At 40.7% G+C, this 21457-nt stretch overlaps 1 protein-coding gene across 1 annotated transcript in view; it reads left to right on the forward strand.

Moving 5' to 3' along the window:
- Positions 1–3775: 3775 nt before the first annotated feature.
- The window catches only part of LOC139737071 (nucleolysin TIAR-like), a 57836-nt gene continuing 40154 nt past the window's right edge, over positions 3776–21457 (forward strand). The window contains exons 1-4 of the mRNA XM_071647749.1: positions 3776–3840; positions 3928–3959; positions 4096–4192; positions 10017–10115. Of these exons, the coding sequence (XP_071503850.1) occupies positions 3790–3840; positions 3928–3959; positions 4096–4192; positions 10017–10115 (279 nt within the window). The 5' untranslated portion in view covers positions 3776–3789. The remainder of the gene's footprint in view (positions 3841–3927; positions 3960–4095; positions 4193–10016; positions 10116–21457) is intronic.

A 21457-nucleotide genomic window follows, 5' to 3' on the forward strand; every position in this document is an offset into this window, starting at 1 on the left:
CAAAAAATATGATTTTTCTGTATAATTTCTTTATCCCCAGTATATATGTCTTATCATAGACCAATGTTTTTCATATTTGCCACAAAATGATCTGCAAGTCAAAGCTCATTATTTTTTATGGTTGAGATTTCTCAAGGTCACCACATGGGGGCGCTATTCATAACAAAATAAAGAAATACATTATGAGACCTGTGATGTATTGTTTGGGATTGGTACATGCATAGTTATCATATTTCATGTTCCCATAATATCGGAATTTTAAGTTTGCAGATTGATAATGTGATAAACAAATGATATTAGAGGTATAACTTGGGTGAAGTAATCAAAATGACTCAAAATAGAATGGCAATCTTTGGAAAATACTGTTATTTTCAAGTATCTCTATTATATCTATTGTTTTATGGCATTGTCACAGAAAAACAAAGGAAATAATAGCAAAAACATTTCAGGGCCATAATTACTTCACATTTTGCTCCTTCAGCAAATTTCAGCCTAGAAACGCCCATTTCATACATTATAATATGGTTAATTGGAATTGGAACAGAAAAATATGCAAAATCTGACTGACATGGTTGTCAGTTTATTGTTGCCATGGCAACCAGCAATATAAAATATAGCTAAATTATATATCAAAATGTTCGGAATAAGATTTTAGGAAAGTCACCAAATTTGGTTAAAACTGGATTAAGGGCGAAGGAGTGGCGAATGAAAATCTGGTAGGGGGCACAATGTGCCCCCCCCCCTTGGGCTTTATAGGGTTAAAAGACGAGTTTTGAATTTATATTTAACCAACTGATATTAAACAACAAATGACAATTAGACCAAACAGTAATTGGACGAAATGATGACTAGACCAACTGGTTATTAGACCAACTGATATTAAACAGTCTATTAGACCAACTGGCTGTAGACCAAGTGGTAATAGAGTGTAAACCGATCCGGACGATAGCCTCTTTGAAATGGTTGTTTGAAGGTTAAATATGAATTCAAAACTCGTCTTTTAATATTACATGAGAAAAAGTACCAACGCACCCTTTCGGCAAAACGGGGGGGGGGGGGGGGGGGGGGGGGCTTTGGACGAAGGGTGGTGTTCCCATTAACGCGACGCGACCCAACGCTCCCAACGCACCCTTTCGGCAAAACCGGGGGGGGGGGGGGGGGGGGGGGGGGGGCTTTGGACGAAGGGTGGTGTTCCCATTAACGCGACGCGCCACCACCCAACCCACCCTTTCGGCACAAGCCGGATCCGCCACTGGTAGTCAAGGGTGTCGGTTTATGTTCATGACTGGGGGAGGTATTGAATTGAATAGGTTTTATTAAAAATCATGTCTGGCAGCCAAAGGCTGAATTGCACATGTTTTACAATCATAGTTATAGAAACAGACAGATTATTTCGGTGCTCTGTACAAACAATGATATAACGACATGATAAAAAAGAACTAATATTACAGTGTAAATCACAAGAAGTGATCAATCTATGAGGGTACCAGCCCAATCAATTCTGAAATTGCTTTTACAAAAACGAAAAAAAAAGGAGATAAAAAATATCCTGTCAACATGGCAACACTGCTCAACACTGAATAAAAACATCATTAATATTACAACTGATAATGAGGGTACCAGCCCATCAATACTCAGATTACTTTTTCAACAACAAAAAAAAAAAAAAAAAATGACGAGCGAGGTGGCGTCGAAGTGACAAAGCGGGGGAAGGATGTCCAAAATCTGCACTTTAGAGCATCCCCTAATTGTGCGTGTTTGTTTGAGAGTGTATAAATGGAAAAGTTAGGAATTAGCCCAGGTCAAGTCTTTTTATTGGCCATGCAAGACATTTATATGTAAAGCAACACTGCAAAATGATCCGCTTTGATATTTAACGAAGTGTAAGGTACAAAGGTGTACATTCTACATCACATTGCGCAACATTGTAGCGACTCTTTTTGCCGTTCGGATGTTCTGAGTACACTGCGCACATCCTGCTTATGCCAACCAGGAATCACGCTGAATCACAATATTTTGTCGGGTTCGGGCTTTTTGAACAATGCTTCACACTGTATAATATACCTATTTAATTATGGTTAAAAGAAGTCATAGAAAAATATCTTATTTCTTGATCACCCTTTCATTCAAAAGCAGTTTACTAACCCTTGAATTACTATTTTTGTAAGTCTTTTTTTAACCAGCGGATGGGGGGGGGGGGGTACATCCCCCCCCCCCCCTCCGTAGTTACGCCACTGCTTTTGGGTGAAATAATTGGACAGATTTCTAACAAAAATGCAAGAAAATCTCTTCATCGCGGAAATTATGATTATGTGGGGTGGGGCAAATGGTGAGCTTGCCTTCTAATATTTTGATGGGGGCAACATTTTTGTTTTCTTTCAAAAGCAAGAAAATCTTCTCATTTCGGGAATCATTATTTAGGGGGAGGGGCAAATGCTTGCCCCTCCAATATTTTTATGGGGGTAACTTTTTGTTTCTCTGTCAAAAAAAAGGTAAAAAGATCTTCTCGTCTCTTGAATTATGGCGGGGGGGGGGGTGGGCAAAATAATATGCTTGCCCCTCCGTCTTTTTTTTTTTTTTTTTAATGAGGCTAAGGCTCGCTCTTGGGCTGCCAATATGGATTGGTCAGAAGTAACGTACATAGACCCTGGGATACATACTTGTAAGTAGCACACGTACATGCAAACGTGTACGTGCTCCGTATCGTACGGATGTACAGTAGTACGGTCGATATATAGTAAACACTGTATAGAATACTAGTAGATATGTATAAAATCAGTGCTGCCAGAACCAGGGGTGCGAAGTGTTTTTAGGGGTGCGAAGTGTTTTTGCCCACGATTTTTTTTTTTTTTTTTTTTTTTTTTTTTTTGTCCCTGGTGCAAAATATAAAAAAAAAAAAAAAATAGAAAAGAATAATCATTTGGCGTCCGGCGTTGAGGTCGCTCGCTGACTGAAGTTTTTTTTTTTTTTTTTTTTGTTTTTTTTTTTTTAAGGATCTGAAGGAGGGTGCGTTCGCACCCAACGCCCCCCCCCCCCCCCCCCCCCCCCGGTGACGCCCATGACATATGAATATTACACTTATAGAGACACCTGTCCAGAATCCAGATCAGGTTAACATTTTGAAACTGCTGTAGTTGTATTTACGCTTCGACATTTTCAAAACATTTGGTCGAGCAGAGTAATAATCATGAACTGTAAAAGAAAATCTTCCGTTCCTGGTCAAAAGCCAGACAATTCGCATCATAAAAAGAGAAAAATAAAGTCACCTTATCATGGAATCGTACTACATGTATTAGGCATATAATATAATTAGGATAATTAATTTTATTACTAGTTTTCAGTGCGATGTGAGCAATTACAAAATCGATAAGTTTGCAAAAGGCCTAAGCATTTGAATTTCGGCCTTTTGGTTTATCGATGACTATACTACTTTTAGTATAATTTCCTTGCATGGACTAATGAATGTACACGTACAGTACATGTACTGTGGGATTTTCCAGTTCCGTTTAGGTCCTACTAGTACCCACAGAACTCTGTGCTAGTACCCGACTGAAAACGCTGTACTGACGCTTTTTGCTTTTTACGTCTTTTTATCTGCACTCATTGCGCATTTCAAAGTGCAATGTACGTTCACACGGACAATTAGTTGGGCTACTTTTGAAGTCCTGCCCGCGGGTTGCGATGGCCTTGTGCCGCCCTAACGTGTTAGAAGCTTGGAAAAATACAGTCATAATCACGCACACAGCGCGGTGATCCGCAGTCGCATGCGCGCATACGACGATAGCCAAGATGGCAAACGAATCAGGAAATGTGGACGCCATGTATCCATACATGCAGATGGTAAGTTCGATTCCAATTGTCGTTTTCTTAGTGGTATAAGAAAAATGCTTCCTGAACTAATGTGGTATCCCTTTCTTGTTCTTTCAGATGTATGAAAATGACGGCCAGCAAAGGACACTGTAAGTATGACTGTGCGTATGTGTAGTTTGAAATGACGAAATTGTTTACCAAACATGCCGAACTTCGGATTGATCAACCACCTCGATTATCAACTAAATATGAATAATGTCTGTCTCATCTGTATTTCTTCGACAGATATGTTGGAAACTTGGATCGTCAAATTACAGAGGAACTCGTATATCAACTTTTTAGTCAAATTGCACCATGCAAGAGTTGTAAGATGATCTCTGATGTGAGTATATCGCTTTCCATTTTTGTAGCTTTCCTACGCTTCGCACTCTCATACATGCATGACTCTACGTAATGGATTGGTACGTGTACATACGCACAGTGCAATGGCACACTACAGGCCGCGAGTAGATTTGCTACAACGCCACCCTGCGTTAACCGAGGGTCCACGTGTACGTGCGTTATGGCTTCAAACTCCATCAACAGTGCAGTACAGTACTTTCCTGTACTACTGGTGTAGAGTGCACCAGCACCAGGCCAGCGGCTATTAGTTCATCATCATTACTGTAAAACTAACTTGATAAACGTTTTATGATTTATGTGACTTGGAAATGCTTCCTTAGATCTAAGAAGAGGTTCCACATTAGAATTCAGCTTTTGCCTTTGGTATCTAACTAGTTCAGTTCGGGAAACCCACTCACAAGGGGGGCCCCTCCTTATAAGTAACCCGTCCCCCTTATAAGTAACCCCGTCCCCCTTATAAGTAACCCCCGGGGCACCCCTTATAAGGAGTCTCCACGCTTTTTTGCAATGCAACGCGAAAATGAAAGGACTGCGGCAATTCGCTTGATTATGTCCATAAAGCTTCACAAGTTTCCTAGTTACTCACGAAATTTGAGCAAAATCGGTTTGAGGCATCATATCTAAAATCATGGATTTAAATGCGATGTCAAACGACCCATGCGAATGCTGAAATGCGAGCGATTACTGGCGCGAGTGTCGACTGAGCTCAGTCGCCACGTCTGCAATGCATTGAGCGCAGACGCCTGGCGACACTCGAGCCAGTAATCGCTCGCATTTCAGCATTCGCATGGGTCGTTTGACATCGCATTTAAATCCATGATTTTAGATATGATGCCTCAAACCGATTTTGCTCAAATTTCGTGAGTTACTAGGAAACTTGTGAAGCTATATGGACATAATCAAACGAATTGCCGCAGTCCTTTCATTTTCGCATTGCACTGCAAAAAAGCGTGGAGACTCCTTATAAGGGGTGCCCCGGGGGTTACTTATAAGGGGGACGGGGTTACTTATAAGGGGGACGGGTTACTTATAAGGAGAGGGTTAGGGTTAGGGTTGGGGTTAGGGTTAGGGTTAGGGTTTGATGGTTAGGGTTAGGATTAGGATTAGGGTTAGGTTTAGGGATAGGGTCCCCGATAGTTTCCCCAATCTGTGCCGTCTAAAAAAAACACGCGTCCCGGCCCATGGGTACCCGGGGATGGCCGGGACTTGCAACCAAATTGGGCGGGGATTTCATCATTCTTTTCGCCCGGGTGGGTCGGGAATAGACCGGGCTTTGTAGGGGGAAATTAACTTAATTTGCCCCGGTGGGCCGGGGATATACCGGGGTGTTGTCGGGGGGAATTCAATTATTTTGCCCCGGTGGGTCGGGAATGGACCGGGCTTTGTCGGGGGAGATTCACTTATTTTGCCCCGGTGGGTGGAAAACAAACCGGGGCTTGTCGGGGGAAATTCGCTCCAACCAAATGGCAGGCATTTGGGGCGGGAATTTTGGCCCGGGATTGAGCCAGATTTTGCTTGAGAGTTGATCATGACTTGTATGTAACGTTTCCAGTACGGTAATGTGACCATAAATTATTTCGCTTGACTAGCAATTCCCCGCTATTATTGAGGACTCGGTAACGTTGTCCAAAAGTCGCGTAAACGCATGAATCACGTAAGGAAATAGAGCCTAGCGCGAAACATGCGTGATTTGCGCATTTCATGAATTTTTCTGACGTGGAACCTTCGATCGTATTTTCCGCGGATGTGCGCCGGATCGGCGCTTTACGCGATTCCATGCGGGCGGGCTCGGTCACACTGACCAAAAGTTGCGTAATAGCATAACTCACGTAACTAAGAAATTTGGTTTTGTGTGCTTGTCCGTCGAGAATTTGACCATTTTCGCTGATTTACGAAATGAAAAATCACCGATGAATTGCGCAAGAACTACGGAAAGATCACGCAAAAATATAGCGCCACAATCATCGTGAGTTGTTAGTGATACATTAGTGATTCATCGATCAGTATTTCGTAAGTATTACATGCGCTTATTTGCATGTTCTGTTAGAGATACATAGGCCTACGGCAATAATTTTTTTTCAGTGATTTTCAGTGATACGTAGGTGTTACAAGCGCGAAACATGCGTCATTTATGTCTGCTAATCGTCAGTGGAGAGTCGTTGGTGAACGCGATAGCGGCAACATTTTTACGAACAATCGCTGATATTCCACGCATATTTCGCGCATTGTTTGCGTAAGAACCACGCAAACTAGGCAAAAATTACGTGAAACAGCGCAGTACTGCGTAAACTTTTACGCAAAGCCGAGTTTTGAGCTCCTCAAAACCTGGAATTGCGTTAAGTGCCGATCCGGCGTACATCGGCTGACAACTACGAAGGTTCCACGTTCAGACAAACTCATGAAATGCGCAAATCGCGCATGTATCGCGTAAAATAAGGCTCGAATTTCTTCCGTGATTCATGCGTTTACGCAACTTTTGGGCAGTGTGACAGGTCCTCAAAGGCCAGGTTTTTGAGCAGCTCAAAACTCGGCTTCGCGTAAAAGTTTAGGCAGTATTGCGCTGTTTTACGTAATTTTTGCGTAGTTTGCGTTGTTCTTACGCGAAAAATGCGCGAAATATGCGTGGAATATCAGTGATTGTTTGCGAAAATGTTGGCGCTATCACGTTCATGTGCGATTCATACGCAATTCATTGTGATATATAAAGCGCAGATTATGCGTGATTTTCCGTGGACCTCTGTCGTCGCGCACAACCACGAATTCGCCCTATTTGGGGCCTTTGCGTGCCTATGCGCTGAAAGTGCGTGGTTTAGTGATTTTTGAGTGATATTTCCGTAGTTCTTGCGCAATTCATCGGTGATTTTCAGCGCGTAAATCAGAGAAAATTCTCAACGGACAAGCACGCAAAACCAAATTTCTTGCGTGATTCATGCAAACTTACGTGACTTGTGGGCAGTGTGACCGGGCCTTGAGGGTCGGGACTTGGCCGGGGCTTTCTATGCAAATATGCCCGACTTGTCGGGGACTTGGCCGGGGATTTCTGCACAAATATTGCCCAGACTGTCGGGGAATTGGCCGGGGATTTCAACTTCAATTTTGCCCGGCCTGCCGGGGACTTACCGGGGGATTTCCGTGAAAATTTTGCCCGACCTGTCGGAGACTTGGCCAGGACTTGGCCGGGTAGTGTAACATCCCAAAATTGCAAGTGGGATGCAAGTCCCGGCCATCCCCGGGTACCCAGGGGCCGGGACTACAATTGAAAAGTGCATAAGGATGGAAACACTTTTCCTTGAGCAAGCCGCCCATAATTTGACCGTAACGCTGTCCAAAATTTGACCTCCCGCTACATGTAAAACCTATGGCTATGCCTTTTGCGTGTAGTAGAATTTTGGCACGGGAGGTCGAACCTTGGACAATTTGCTTTAATGACAGATTGTGTTCCAGGAAAGAGTGTGTCGCATGCATGGCAGATTGTTGTTACAGCGCTTCCCTGCGCCTGGCAGATTGTAGTTAGGGCACTTCCCTGCGCATGGCAGAATGTTGTCAACCCTATGCGCACTCCCACACCACACAGTAGCACCCTAGTAACGACAATCTGCCATGCGTATGACAAGTTTTAACTTCTAGATATCAAATGTATCCCCCATCCACTAGCAGTAGCACCATTTATTACCTGACCTAGGATTCTAGGAATGACTCCAGGTTCCGTGTTACTCTAGTAGTAGGAGGAGGACACCGAGCATATTCACTTCTAGTTGTCAAAAAAACATTGTGCAAACCATTTGGCTTGGCCCATCTCACCCTGACTCTTAAAGGACAAGTTCACCTTCATAGACATGTGGGTTGAGTGAATGCAGCAATATCAGTAGAGCACATCAATGAGAGTTTGGGGAAAATCGGACAATCCGTTCAAAAGTTATGAATTTTTGAAGTTTCTGCTTAGTCACGGCTGGATGAGAAGACTACTATAGCTTGTGATGTCATATGAGTACAACTATATAAAGAAAGTATAAAGACAATTCAAGATATTCTCACTTTTCTCACATAATAAAAGGACACTCGACTTCTCTCTTTCAGAAAGCAGGGGAAATAATATTACCCCTAACATTAGTCAGTAACATGTCGAAGAAATGTGCACTTTATTCAAAAAGTTAAGTTTTGTGAAATTCTCTTTTTATTTTCCTTACATTGTTGTACGCATGTGACATCATACACTATAGTAGTCTTCTCCTCCAGCAGTGATTGCACAGATACTTTAAAAGTTCATAACTTTTGAACGGATTGTCGGATTTTCACCAAACTTTCACTGATGTGTTCTACTAATATTGTTGTTTTCACTCAAACCACATGAATATGAAGGTGAACTTGTCCTTTAAAGGTGCATAGTCCCGGTAGTGTAGAGGGCGCTGTTGATGATACTGCCGATCACCGTTAGCATTGATACAAAGATTACCAAAGTTGAGCTGTCATCAAGAGTAAAGTGCGTAGGTTTTGCTAAGTAACGTTGCTTTCATTGTCTTCTCTGCACATCGCGCAGTCTGTAGTAATGCCAGGGTGCGTGCATATGTGCTTGTTATTATGACATCACAAAAGAAGTTTGCTTAAGCTGTCATCCCCCTCAGCCGAATCATGAGCCGAACTGTGATCCGACCACTGACTACAGTGAATCGGACTTCTTCGGACTTGGGGAAGTGGGCCACAGCATAAGCGCTAAAGAGGAGTCGATAGCGTAGGTCTCTATAGGACACTTGCGCCGTGTGCCCGCGTACGCGTTTGACTAAAACACCGGGACCATGCACCTTCAAAATTGATAAATGATACAGACCCTGTATGTGATTTACCCAGTGTGAAAGTAGGCCCTAATCAGCAATGGGTCTGAACTGAATTACAATTGTAGATGACAAAACAAATTGATGCAGGTGTACATGTATAATTTATATCACACCCCCCCCCCCCCCCAAAAAAAAAAAGAACAAACAAACAAACAAACAAACAAAGCAAGAAACGAATCTAAAACACTGACAAATGTACATACACACACATGCATTCACAAAATTCAGCAAGGTAAGAATGGGATGTAATTCTTCCCCGACTGAATCAAGGATCAAGTTTGTTTGTTACAGGCCAGTACCCTTACATTTCACTTGTATTCTAGTTGCTGCAGGAAAGCTGACTCCTGCTGTTTGGCATTTAGCAGTTTGTAACTTATTCTAATCTACTAGGTCTATTTCATTAATAAGTGACTGTACTGTCAACTGTTCATAGTCTGACTCGTGCAAATATGCTGTCAAGTAGTCATTCATTCATCCATTCATTTGTTCATTTATTTGTCTAATCTAAAACAGTACAAATCAAGACAGAGGAGCATTAAACATTAAGGCCAGAAAGAAAGAAAAATGCATTTCAACAATGAAATATTTATATATTTACCAAAACACACACAAAGACAATCAATTACATATAAATGCAAAATACATTAGTTGGAAGAACCCCCTCCCCCCCCCCACACACAAACCCCTTGTACCGTAACCTATTTTCACACACACTCACTATATCCCCAAACCGCATTATCAAAAGAGAATATTTGAGAGAAAAAACTTGGCAAAAGAAGAAAGGGAGTCTAGTGATTGTTACAATGATACTTTTGTTAAGTGCACTGTGTATAGTAATGGCTTTTGTGTGTGAAGTAATACTGAGTAATAAGTACCTGGTATACAGTAAGAGTGTTTTACTGGAATTTGCTATGTTACTATTACCACGATTTGTGATTTCATGTTCTCTTTACTCTCCCTTCTTTTTATCAGCATGGGAACAGCGACCCATACTGCTTCGTTGAATTCTTCGATAACATCTCCGCCAATACAGCTCTAGGGGCCATGAACGGGAGACGGGTCTTTGACAAGGTGAGTGTCCATCATCGAGAGGAGGGTGGAACACAGATTGTGGGCAAGTGGTCAGTGTGGTTTGAGATACGGCATGTACATGTATTGTTGTGTAGTGTGTGTGTGTGTGTTTGTGTGTGTAGTGACAGAAATTATAAGCATCCATGTTCTTGAGAATGATAATGACATGGTGGATGGATTGAATTGATTTGTGTTGATATGATTGATTCAATAGTCCTCATAAAGCCTAGAAATTTAGCCTCCTCTGGCTACAAAATTGGCAACATTTACCATGACAAATATTTACAGAACATATGGAAGGACCTTTAGAAACAAAAACATGTGAGTAAATATGTTCGATCACTGTAAGCAACATACCCATAAACACCAAATCCAGCCAGAGGTTTCTATGATGAAGGAAAACATACACAGATCAGGATGGGAAACTTGGGAAGTGTTAACAGCAAGGAAGATGCAAGTTTAGAAAAAAATACAAAAAAATGAATGGTCGTCACGCCGCTGCATCCTCATTTATGTGTTATAGCAATGTCTGATGATAATATGAAGTAAAAATGAAATATCTATGATTACACTGGAAATTTTCATTTTGAGGTTGCATCCCACCTGTGTGATTGGATGAAACTGAAACTGTGTTCGCTTGAATGAGCATGCACCAAGAATGCTTCAGGGCCAATTAAAAGGACCTTGCCAGTACCCCCAAGCGGAAGTCATATCCTGGTGAGAACAATTTCCACTGGGAGCACAGGACAAGTCAACCCTCAGAGGACCAATATTTAGCCAGGGCTGCACACTAACCCCTTTCTCTGCTGGTCCAACCTGTTTGTCAGACCAGTAGCTAACCATTTTTTCCATTTTTCACTGATCCATTCCTGAAAAAGTTACTGATCCGACAGTAATTTTTCCTTGTCCTGGACCGTCAGACCAGTGCCAGTGTGCAGCCTTGATTTAGCATGCTGATAAGTTCATGTTCATACAGGTCACTGATCAATGGTCATGACAGGGTGGAAATGCTGTCATATTGATTGAGTGGTTGTCATAGAACAGGGAGTGAAAAGCTGTGTGTTAAATTTGTACTGCTGGCACACTCCCCCAAAGAGGACAACCACTGTAAACATGTTATCACACACTTGTAGAAAAGGTTCACACACTCAGTAAGAGACGATTATTGTGGAGCAAACCATGCATCCAGTAATTACTAGATGCATGGTTTTCATCTATGGCAAACCAAAAGGAAATGCATTCAGTAAATTTTTCATCTGGTTACATTAAAAAAAAAATGGATTTCTGGCAAGAGGATTGCACCCCCCCCCCCCCACCCTTCTATGAATAGTGTGCATGTGGTTACTATGGAATTTAGCCTAAACCCCCATCGGCTCTACCTCGTGGGTTAAGCATTCCATAGTAACCTTATGAACACAATTCCAACTGATGCACTCAGGCCTGTGCATCATTTGTATACTGCTAGGTAATTGGATAGTGTTGGGTAGAGCATTTCTTGCCTGATTAAGCTTAATACCCGATCAAATAGAGATCATGTTTCATTCACATCATAGATGCCACACTAAATGTGCACCTACAAGTATTTGTCTACAGCCTTTGCAGGAACCCAAAATTCCCTTGTGCAAGAGAACTTTACAAGTCTTAAAAAGTATGCCTAAGTGCTTTATCAGAGATTCTACAGAATTACATTTACAGAACTACACCCATTTTGAGCACTTTCTGCAGGAAAGTATAGAAGTTTATCAGGTTTGTCCCTTTATCTGGTTTATAATAACTGCACTTTGACACCTGACATGATATCATATTTAGAACATTACAGCAACACTTTTAATCCATGTATGAGAGTGACTGCAGAGTGATTGTAAGAATGTTCTCTGTTTTCTTTGAATGTAGCATGTAGTAAAAACCAGATCACCCTTGTGTGAATTATGTCTGATCGCAATGCTTGATATGAGAGCAAAGAATCAACTTTCTCAGATATTTATTTGGAGAAAGTGAAGATTTGGATGATACATGTAGTTTCTAAATGATTGTTTACATTTACTTGAGATATATGTAATTTGAACTTATGAGCATGTATATTTTGCTGAGCATGGCGCTCTTCGTGTCTAATGTGAACACCACTGCTTTTTAATCTGGTAATGAATTGTTGTGCCAAGTCTTGGAACTTCTCTCTGTAGAAACTTTTTCATGACAGTGGGTTCGTCACTAATTCTCAAACTGGCTACGATGCCATGTTCTTCCAGTAGGTTGGGTATGGAGCATACTGTATATGAAGCCCTTGCTCATCCAGTGTTTTGAGTGTGGTTCTGTGGCCTGGAGCCCCTGTAGTGCTACAGTGTTACAAGGGCTGCTGCTTCAGGGATTGCTTGTCGTGTGCAGTAGGGCTACAGGTTGGGTTGGTCAGCTTTTGCACTGGTATCCAGACTGGGATGGGACACCCTTCACACATACACACTGACCCCTAGCACCGTCTACCTTGTTCAGCATGGTGGAGACGGAGTAACCACTCTTCCAGGGTGTTCAGATGCAAAAAATTTATACTAGAACGGTATAGCTATACCAAAACGGTATATCTATACGATGAATTTATATGTCTGAACGCTGACTATCGAAACGAGGTATAGCGAAACGACGGTCAGAGCATCGTTTCGAACTAGAACTCGATAACGAATCAGCATTTCATCATGTCCATTATGCGTCTGAACGTATGGCAACCATAGAACGGTATAACTGGACGAAAGGTGGTCCCATAGCTGTTACTCATTGACCACAACAGCATGCGCCTTGGGAAACTGCACATCTATACAACATTTTCCAGAACGGTCGAGATTAGCGTCTGAACGATCTGTCAGCTATACCATGATTCTTTAATACATTGTACATCATTTCTTTATGGAGTTTTGGTATAAACTGACTTGCATCTGAACAGGGGGTTCATCTCTCAAGCTCCATAAACATATAATTTAGTAAACAACAATTATTATCTTGACTATTTGCAGGACTTTCCTCAGGCTGCAAAGGACCCATGATAAATGATTCGTAGGGTTTTCAGCTTTTCCGTATACCTTGAGGGTCTGGATACATTGACCCTCCACTGCTGTCCCTGCACTGGCTACCCACATGTTTCAGAGAGCTGCTATACCAGCAATTGGGCGAAACAGCCCCAGTAGGGTCCGTAATGCTGTCATTCTGGGGGCCCTATTTTACTTGCATGCTACAGGAATATCTCTGTCTTTTGATATGAACAAACAACAACAAAATCGTCTAGTACATGTGCCTGCGATTCACTCAGTCCCATTCATTGTTGGACAGTGACTTCACTGAACCAACCTTCCCAGTCTAAAGTGTACAATCTGTGTGAAGGATCGCCTCATCGAGGTTCGAGATCTGAGGCACAGATGAAAATTATAAATGCCTATTTTAATAGCAGAGAACCTACATAATTGTACAAATGAAAGACTCATGTCAGATCTGTTAATCTCTGGTACACATAAAAACAAATGATCATCGAGTATCTTATACAGTACGAGCTGAAATTTTCGCGTACAGATATTTTCGCGAATTGCTACTTGGAGGACATTTTCGTGTGTTGTTAATTTCGCGGTTGCGAGGGTCTAACTGAACTTAGTTATTTGCGCGTTGTTATTTTCGCGTGTTGTTATTTTTTGCGGTTCAAAGGCGAGTCGCGAAATTTGCGAAAATAAAACCACCGCGAAAATTTCAGCTCATACAGTAGTCAGAGATGTAGTATACTCACTGATCTGAAGCATATTGCCAGACATTTAGACATAAAATCCAGTGCCTGAACAACTCCCTAGTTTTGTGTTTTACTCTTTTTGTGTGTGAAAAAGAGCTGCTAAATAGCTGAAGAATTAAAAAAAAAAAGAGTTCAATGATGTTCTTGGTGTGCTGTTGAAATTCCTTTCTACTAAACATTAATAGTGATAGATTACACTATTGTGAGCCTATTTTTCTCATAGTGTGGTCAATGCACATGTCTGTGGCTAAGCTAAAGTTGATTCAGCAGTCTTTTTTACTTACATTAGTTACACTCAGGACTAAGTGACACAAGAGTCGCTACTGTAAATGGTAATATTTTAGTGCAATTAATTTTCGCAGTGAGAAGCTCCAAGACATGTTCACAGATTCTTGAATTCACGATGGGCTATTGCTTTATATGGTATGTTTTCATCCATTCACAGAAATGTTGTGCTGCCCACTCCGTTTGGATGTACAATTTACGGCCTGTACAGAAACTATGAGTACTGAACTCACACACAAAATGATTTACATGAATACTACTAAACTTTTGAACAGATTGCCTGATTTTCCTCGGACTTTCACTGGTGCTGTTTTACACTGCTGCATTCTATCAATCCACATGAAAGGAGAATGTGTCCTTGCTGCTGCTTTGACAAGAGCTTTAAATGATGACATAGTTTTGCCATACAAGGAAGCCAAGTTATTTGACTTCGAAACTTCAACTTTTATTTCACATGACAATGTGTGTGTGTATTAAAAACACAGGTTAAAGTGAAACTTGTAGGACTTTGATATTTAATCACATTACCAGGCATGGTCCTTGGGCAAAGTGAATGGAAATTTCCATGATAGTTAGAACATTGTGTCTTGTATATCCCCTAAAGAGTGGGCAAATTTACTGGTTTCATTTTCATATTTTCCAGGGATGGCTCTCTAGGTAGGAAACAGTCCTTGCCATTTCCTGGTTATTCCTGGAATAGAAGAACATACAATGCATGGTTAATGAGGAAGAAGCGGATATTGAGCCTTTTAGCGATTATATGTTCGTTTTATATTCTGGAAGCAGTGGAAGCATTTTATTATGTAGCTGTATTGCTATGGCAACCAATGAATAATAGTTTCGCCTTCCTTGCTAATGCCCGCGGACTATAGGTGACCAACCTCTAGATCGTGATAGAGTCTTACTGTTTTTACCTTTGTTGGTTTGGATACTGTATTGTATTGCTGTAAAGTATTGTATGCGGGGGAAGGGGGGCAGTGTTTTTGCCATTCTTTGTGACTGCCCAGTGTAGTTAAACACAGTGACATAATTCTATAGCTCCTGTCAAGTAATAAAAATTTATGAATATAAACAATGATCATGATGATAATACACTATACTAACAAAAGTAATGATAATGATAAACTGTACCATGCAGTGAGTAGGAATGAGAACTTAAAGGACAAATTTTGATCCAATCAAATTGGTTTGCATCGGCTTGTACAGTTACGATGTTAAAGGTCCCGTTTACCTTTGGGAACAGTGATATAAAAAATTTTCAAGGTATGACATTGAATGCATATGTGTACATGTAGATCTGTTGTATCACAAAACATCCTGTCATATAAAATTTTCCCAATAAAGCTTAAAATACAGGTGTATAAGGAGATGTCTGTATTTTTCTCAATAAACCGTAACTGTAGACGGTTTAGTCTGTAAGCATTTTTATTATAACTATTGTTCACATTTTGTATATTTAACAATACTTATGCTAGACGGCTCGAACCGGGTCGATACGGTTTTAATTCCTTGTGGACCCGGTACGAAATCTGGCCGTGTGTGGCTGTAGCATAAATTACCCTCCATTCCGGGACTATTCCGGCTCATTTTCATCCGGATCAAATCCGTTTTGTGACCCGGCTGTGTGTGACTCGAGCATTAACATCAATTTTACCGATTCAAATTTTTACTGTGGTTGTTTCTATCCCTAACTCACATTTAAGAACTATTTTAAAGCACTAATGCTGGGTTTTTGTTTCATCTGCAAATGGTAAATTATGCCTTTAAAGGCATAATTTGCTATTTTCAGGTGACACAGAAACCCAGCTTTAGTGCCTCCAAATAGTTCTAAAATGTGAGTTTGGGACAGAAACAACCAGTGTAAAAATGTTAATCAGTATAATAAATGTTAAGGATTGTTAAACGTACAAAATGTAAACAATATTTATAATAAAATTGCTTCTAGAAAAAAAACTGTCTACAGTTATGGTTTATTGAGAAAAATAGTGATATCCCCTTATATTTTAGGCTTTATTGCAAAATTTTTATATGGTAGGATGTTTTGTGATACAACTGACCTACACATGCATCAAATGTGATACCTCAAACATTTTAAATCACTGCTCCCAATGGTAGATAGTACCTTTAAATTACTGACAGTAGTTAACAACTAATGGAAGAAAAATATTTTCAGACTTGTAGATTCTCTTTTTTTTCACCATTTCGTGTGGGAGGTATGTAAAATCACATCATTATATGATGAGGGAAAAAATTCCCTTTATGACTGCTCAAGTCAAAGATACTTGCTCTCTTTAAATCCACTAAGACGGAGTAAGACTTGTTCCTGCAAATAAGTTAAAAAAAGAAGATGTTTTCTTTTTCAATATGTAGAGAACAAGTACAATGTTTATTTCACAAGTGACATGCAGGCACACAACTGGTACTGCCAAAGTAACTTGCCCATAGGAAATGCTATAGAACATTTATATTAGTTATTGTACCAATCACCAAATAGACTTGCATGTTTTTTTTAAGGCCCAGATCGGGTTCTTCCTTTGCTCTTAGATAATTTTCCTTTTTCTGTTTTGTTGGCTTGGGTTCCCATATGGATTGAGTGCAGCAATGCCAGAAAAAGGCAGGGATATGTTTACCATGGTTTTTCCCCTTCTGTGCATTTGAGCACACAAAAAGAGTGGACGTGTTGGCATGTGTGACAAGTGAAGTGGCACCCATGTGTTCAGTTGTGTACTGAGTGGTGGATGGTATTAGTACTGTACCATACTTGGCAGACCTACTGCTGTGCGAATAATACAAAGGACCAGGCTCATATGAGTAATACAATCGAGCAGCTGGCTCTATCAGGCCATCAGATGCTTTTTCCCAACTGTGGGGGATTTAGCCAAAAATATTTTTTAGCTGTTTACAACCTGTGTCTACTTGTGTTTGTGTACATATGTGTATGTAGGCACTCGCCTATTTGAGTGTGGTATGAAATTGTTTAATGTTCATTTGCATTGTGTGCAGGGCCCCATTGCATTAAGAATATTAAGATTATGGTAACTTTACAAATTATTAATGGTACTCTTACTCTGCAGTCAATGGTCTGCATGGTAACTTCCATAGCAACACTAATTCCGTAGCCAGTTCAAAACCAAATCACTGATGGCTACCATTGATTGCAAAGTTACCAGTAATTATAGAGTTACCATAGTTTTATGCAACAGGGGCCAGGTCGTCACTAACAGTAACAAGGTAAACAGGTTTTTTAAAGCCTGTTGTGGGATGCAAACCACTCTCTTTGAACTTGAGGTCGAAACCTGCGTACATGTATTTACTAGTAAACTATGCACAGTCTGAGCAAGAAATATCTTTGGAAACAGGTGACGCCAAGTTCACTGTACTACAGAGAGCCTTGTGCTACTAGGTTTCAAAATATGACATTCTATCCTTCGGCATTTTTGAGTTTGATTGTATCAGAGCTGGTGACTGTAACAGCACATTGTATGGTACAACAGTATTAATCCGACTTAAATGGCGTCACAGCAGTGTAAAGCTTGGGCGTAAATGAAGTCAGGGATCCCGATGAATACCTAGGCATACACTGACCCAAAGCCGTGGAGGTCGTGCGCAGGTCAGCGTGCCAGCTGTGTGACACATCTCTGTAGGATTATGAAGGCTGCCACATCGGCAGGAGATAGAGTCATCACACTTCTATGATAGTCTCGATTTATGATACCCGCATATTGCTGGTTCTGTTGCAGGGCTCAAAAAACAACAAATATCAGTGTTGAGCAACCACAAATATGCAGGCGTGATTTTTATGTTGACTGAGTGTAGAGAACCCAGATTTCTAGTTTGTGGCATGTTCAGTATTAATTATCACTAGTATGCTTTGTGAGGTCCTCAAACAAATGAACATTACCAAAAAAACATGCATGCCTTGAACACGCATAGCCATATCGTATGATTCTGGGCATTGTAGAATAAGTGATTCTCCACAAACCACAGCCAGACCCTCAGTAATTTGAGGGTGAAATCCCAGCCGAAGATCTCCAGACATCTGTGGTGCAAACTTCACAGGATGTTATTAATTGAGATTTTTGCAGATCTATGTAGTTGATATGTCAGTCGGTAGGCGTGGTGAAACTGCCTACAGTCAAGATGGCTCGACCTCTCCTTTGCCTCTCGATTCCATATCATCTGTCCCTTGTTGTGTCCAGCAAAGACTTGGGTGGGCCTGGGGCCCGATGTCGGAAAATGTCTTGTCTCTCTCTGGGGCCGAAGAGCTCCAATGGGGAAATGGCAGACTGCAACACAAAGAGGACTGCCAATTCTGCATACCAAGAACATGCCCATCTGGCCCAGGTCCAGAATTTTAGCTGGATGGGCCAGACACCGTACAAGCTTTTCAATTTACATGCTAACATAGAGCAGCAAACATCTTTTGATTTCGTGCTTACATAGTTCCTAGTTCCTAGTTTACGTGCTTACATAGAGCAGCAAACATCTTTTGATTTCGTGCGTCTGCATGTTTTGTTTTGTTTTTGTTTGTTATTAATGTGTTCAAGAACTTTTTTTAACTCCAGGGTAGCCTTAGTCAGCACTGCAGTCAAACTGTTTTTCTTGGAGGAACATAAAACAAGTGTGACATTGTAGAATAAACTGGGTAACCAATAATATGGGTATTGAGAAGGAATGGTAATTGTTGCTCTTCTAGGCAAACAGGAACAATGGTTACTGGTATAAAGTTACTTTGAGTACACATTTTAACTTGTAGGACAGGGTATTGGTTTAGATCTAAAGGAAGCCCTCCTCAGCGCATTATGTATTTTTATTGCAAGCGGTACTCTAAAAGGGCATCATAAATGGAAAATGGACTGCAATTATACATGTGAAGTCATGGTAACAGGCCAATTCAGTACATTGTCAGTTGGTCACGTACCTGTTCACACAGAAGTGGGTTGCGTTTAACAAAAATACTGGATTTTGTCTGTTAGAGTATGTGCATGGCTCTGTCCCACAAAAAAACAAATTCCCCCAAACAAATCCCCGCTTGGTTGGATAGCAGGAAATTTTTTGTCTCTCCGGATCTGTCGTTGTACGGCGAGGACCCACTGTATTTTGTCCTTACTTTCTTTCATGCAGAGAGAAATGGCAGATGATCAGCAGGATTTGCTGCGCTGGTTTTGACCTTGACTAGCTGTGAACCATGCCAGAGTGATCATGATAATGTATTCACAGTGGGTTTTCGTAGCTCAGTATCAACAAAATCACCTATTTTTTTCCCCTACATGATTGGGTGGGGGGGGGGGGGGGAGGATGGAGAAGTACAAAGTTAATGATTATACCTTTAATTACATTGAGCTGCATAAAACTCGCGATGCACAAAGCCTAATGTATAATATTTGCTTGATAATATGGTATGAGTGCAAACTATCAATATTTTATGGCAGAGTGAGATTTTTTACCATTTTATTTCTTTACAGAAACGTTTGTAAATTTTTGTACATGTACATAAGAATGTCATATTTCAGACTGATTCAAGCTTCTGAGGATTTGTAGAAGTGCAATCTCATGCATATGACTTCACTGTCTCTTTGTGGCACTATACTGCACATTTATTTATATTATATCTATATCAGGGTTCATGTAGATGATGTGCACATTGTAGGTCACCTACTCAAACATGAACAGGTATTCAAACGGAGGGGGGGGGGGGTATTTTGCCTTCTCAAACATTCAAAGGCGTACCTTGCGAGTATAATGTTACATTGTGTATGCTCATAGTTGCTCACGAGTTCATAAAAACTTACAAAGTCACATTTATCTATTTGTCATCCTTGATCTGATAATTATCATCATATAAGCTTTTAAAATTCAATTTTTACCAACTACTGCTACTACTGTACTACTGCTACTACTACTACTACTACTACTACTACTACTACTACAGTTACTGGTACACCTTGGTATTTTGCAGAGAAATCAGTATGTTGCATAACCTGTATAAATACTGTGTGCATAAGTATACAATGCCTGTTTGTTCTTTGCATACAAAAAACACATTGTGTACAGAAAGGTCCCTCTTGACATAATAGAGTGGGGTGAAACCCAAGTGAAGTAGATAATTTTGCATGCCTGCTTGAAAACCAATAAATTGCATCTAACCATTGTAGGGTTTTCCCCCAGGATGACTGAATAGAAATTATGTACTAGACATCAAGCAGTATCAATCATGTATGCTTGTTAACATCCTGTAATGATACAGATGGATAAGAATAATGAGGAAGAATCCTTGCTTTCAACTATTATGTGCAGCAAGTGTGAGTTTTTGAATGTTCTCGGTGAAGGCAGATGATTGTGAAAATCGTGTCCAGTACTGTATAGTGATTATGAGTGATTCATTTGACATGTTTCGTTGCAGCAGTTTTGGAACAAATTAGGAGTGTCCCAAGTAATACCAAATGCTTCATTCTTACTCGCTGGCTTGGTTTTCAAATTATGGAGAGACAGACCATGATCACATTGGACACAATCATGACAGTAGTTACCCTGTCTGCCCCATCCATTGCTGGCGCCTAACCTGGCATGGCAGCTAGAAAGAAATGCGGTATGTGTTGAGGAAGGTGTGGGCAGTGCAACTCAAGTAGCATTCAGCAGGTGAGCAAATACTGCTTCATTAACTATTATCGGAACAAAATGTCAATACATATATATTCAAAAGTGAAAGAGCATGGTTGTAATTGTTGCATACTCATGCAGAGATCATATTACTCCTGTGAATTATATGTATGCATGGTGCATGCATGTTTGTAGAGGAATATTGATCGCTTATCAGAAGGTTCTTAAAAACTCACCCCCTAGATGAGAAAATATATGGTTACACATAGTTCTGGGTCCCGTTTTATCAAGAGATAAAATCGATGTTAAATTTCCTCATCACACAGGCTGCCATAGACTTACAGTTGAACCTCTCGTATCCGGACAAGTCGGGACCGGGGCTCATCCGGATAAGGGATTTGGCCGGATACGGGAGACTCAATGCTTTATATATGTGCATATATACATACACATGTACTGATGTAGCCCATTGTAGTACCACATGTAGTAATGTGTATACTGCAACCTTTTCATTGTTACATGTGAGAGGACTCAAGCGCATAATCTGTCCATGTTCTTGCGATGATTTGGGGATGTTTGGGGATGTTAAAATGTCTGAAGGTAAGCAATTTGGAAGGAAATTTGATGTAATGTATGTTAATCATGTTGGAAGTAATATGTGATTCATGTGCGTTTGTGTAGGAGTTCTCAAGGAGTT

Source organism: Diadema antillarum, unplaced genomic scaffold (genome assembly GCF_040938485.1).
Source record: "Diadema antillarum isolate AM-2024a unplaced genomic scaffold, OU_Dant_1.0 seq00000679_RagTag, whole genome shotgun sequence".
In the NCBI taxonomy this organism is placed as follows: Eukaryota; Metazoa; Echinodermata; class Echinoidea; order Diadematoida; family Diadematidae; genus Diadema; species Diadema antillarum.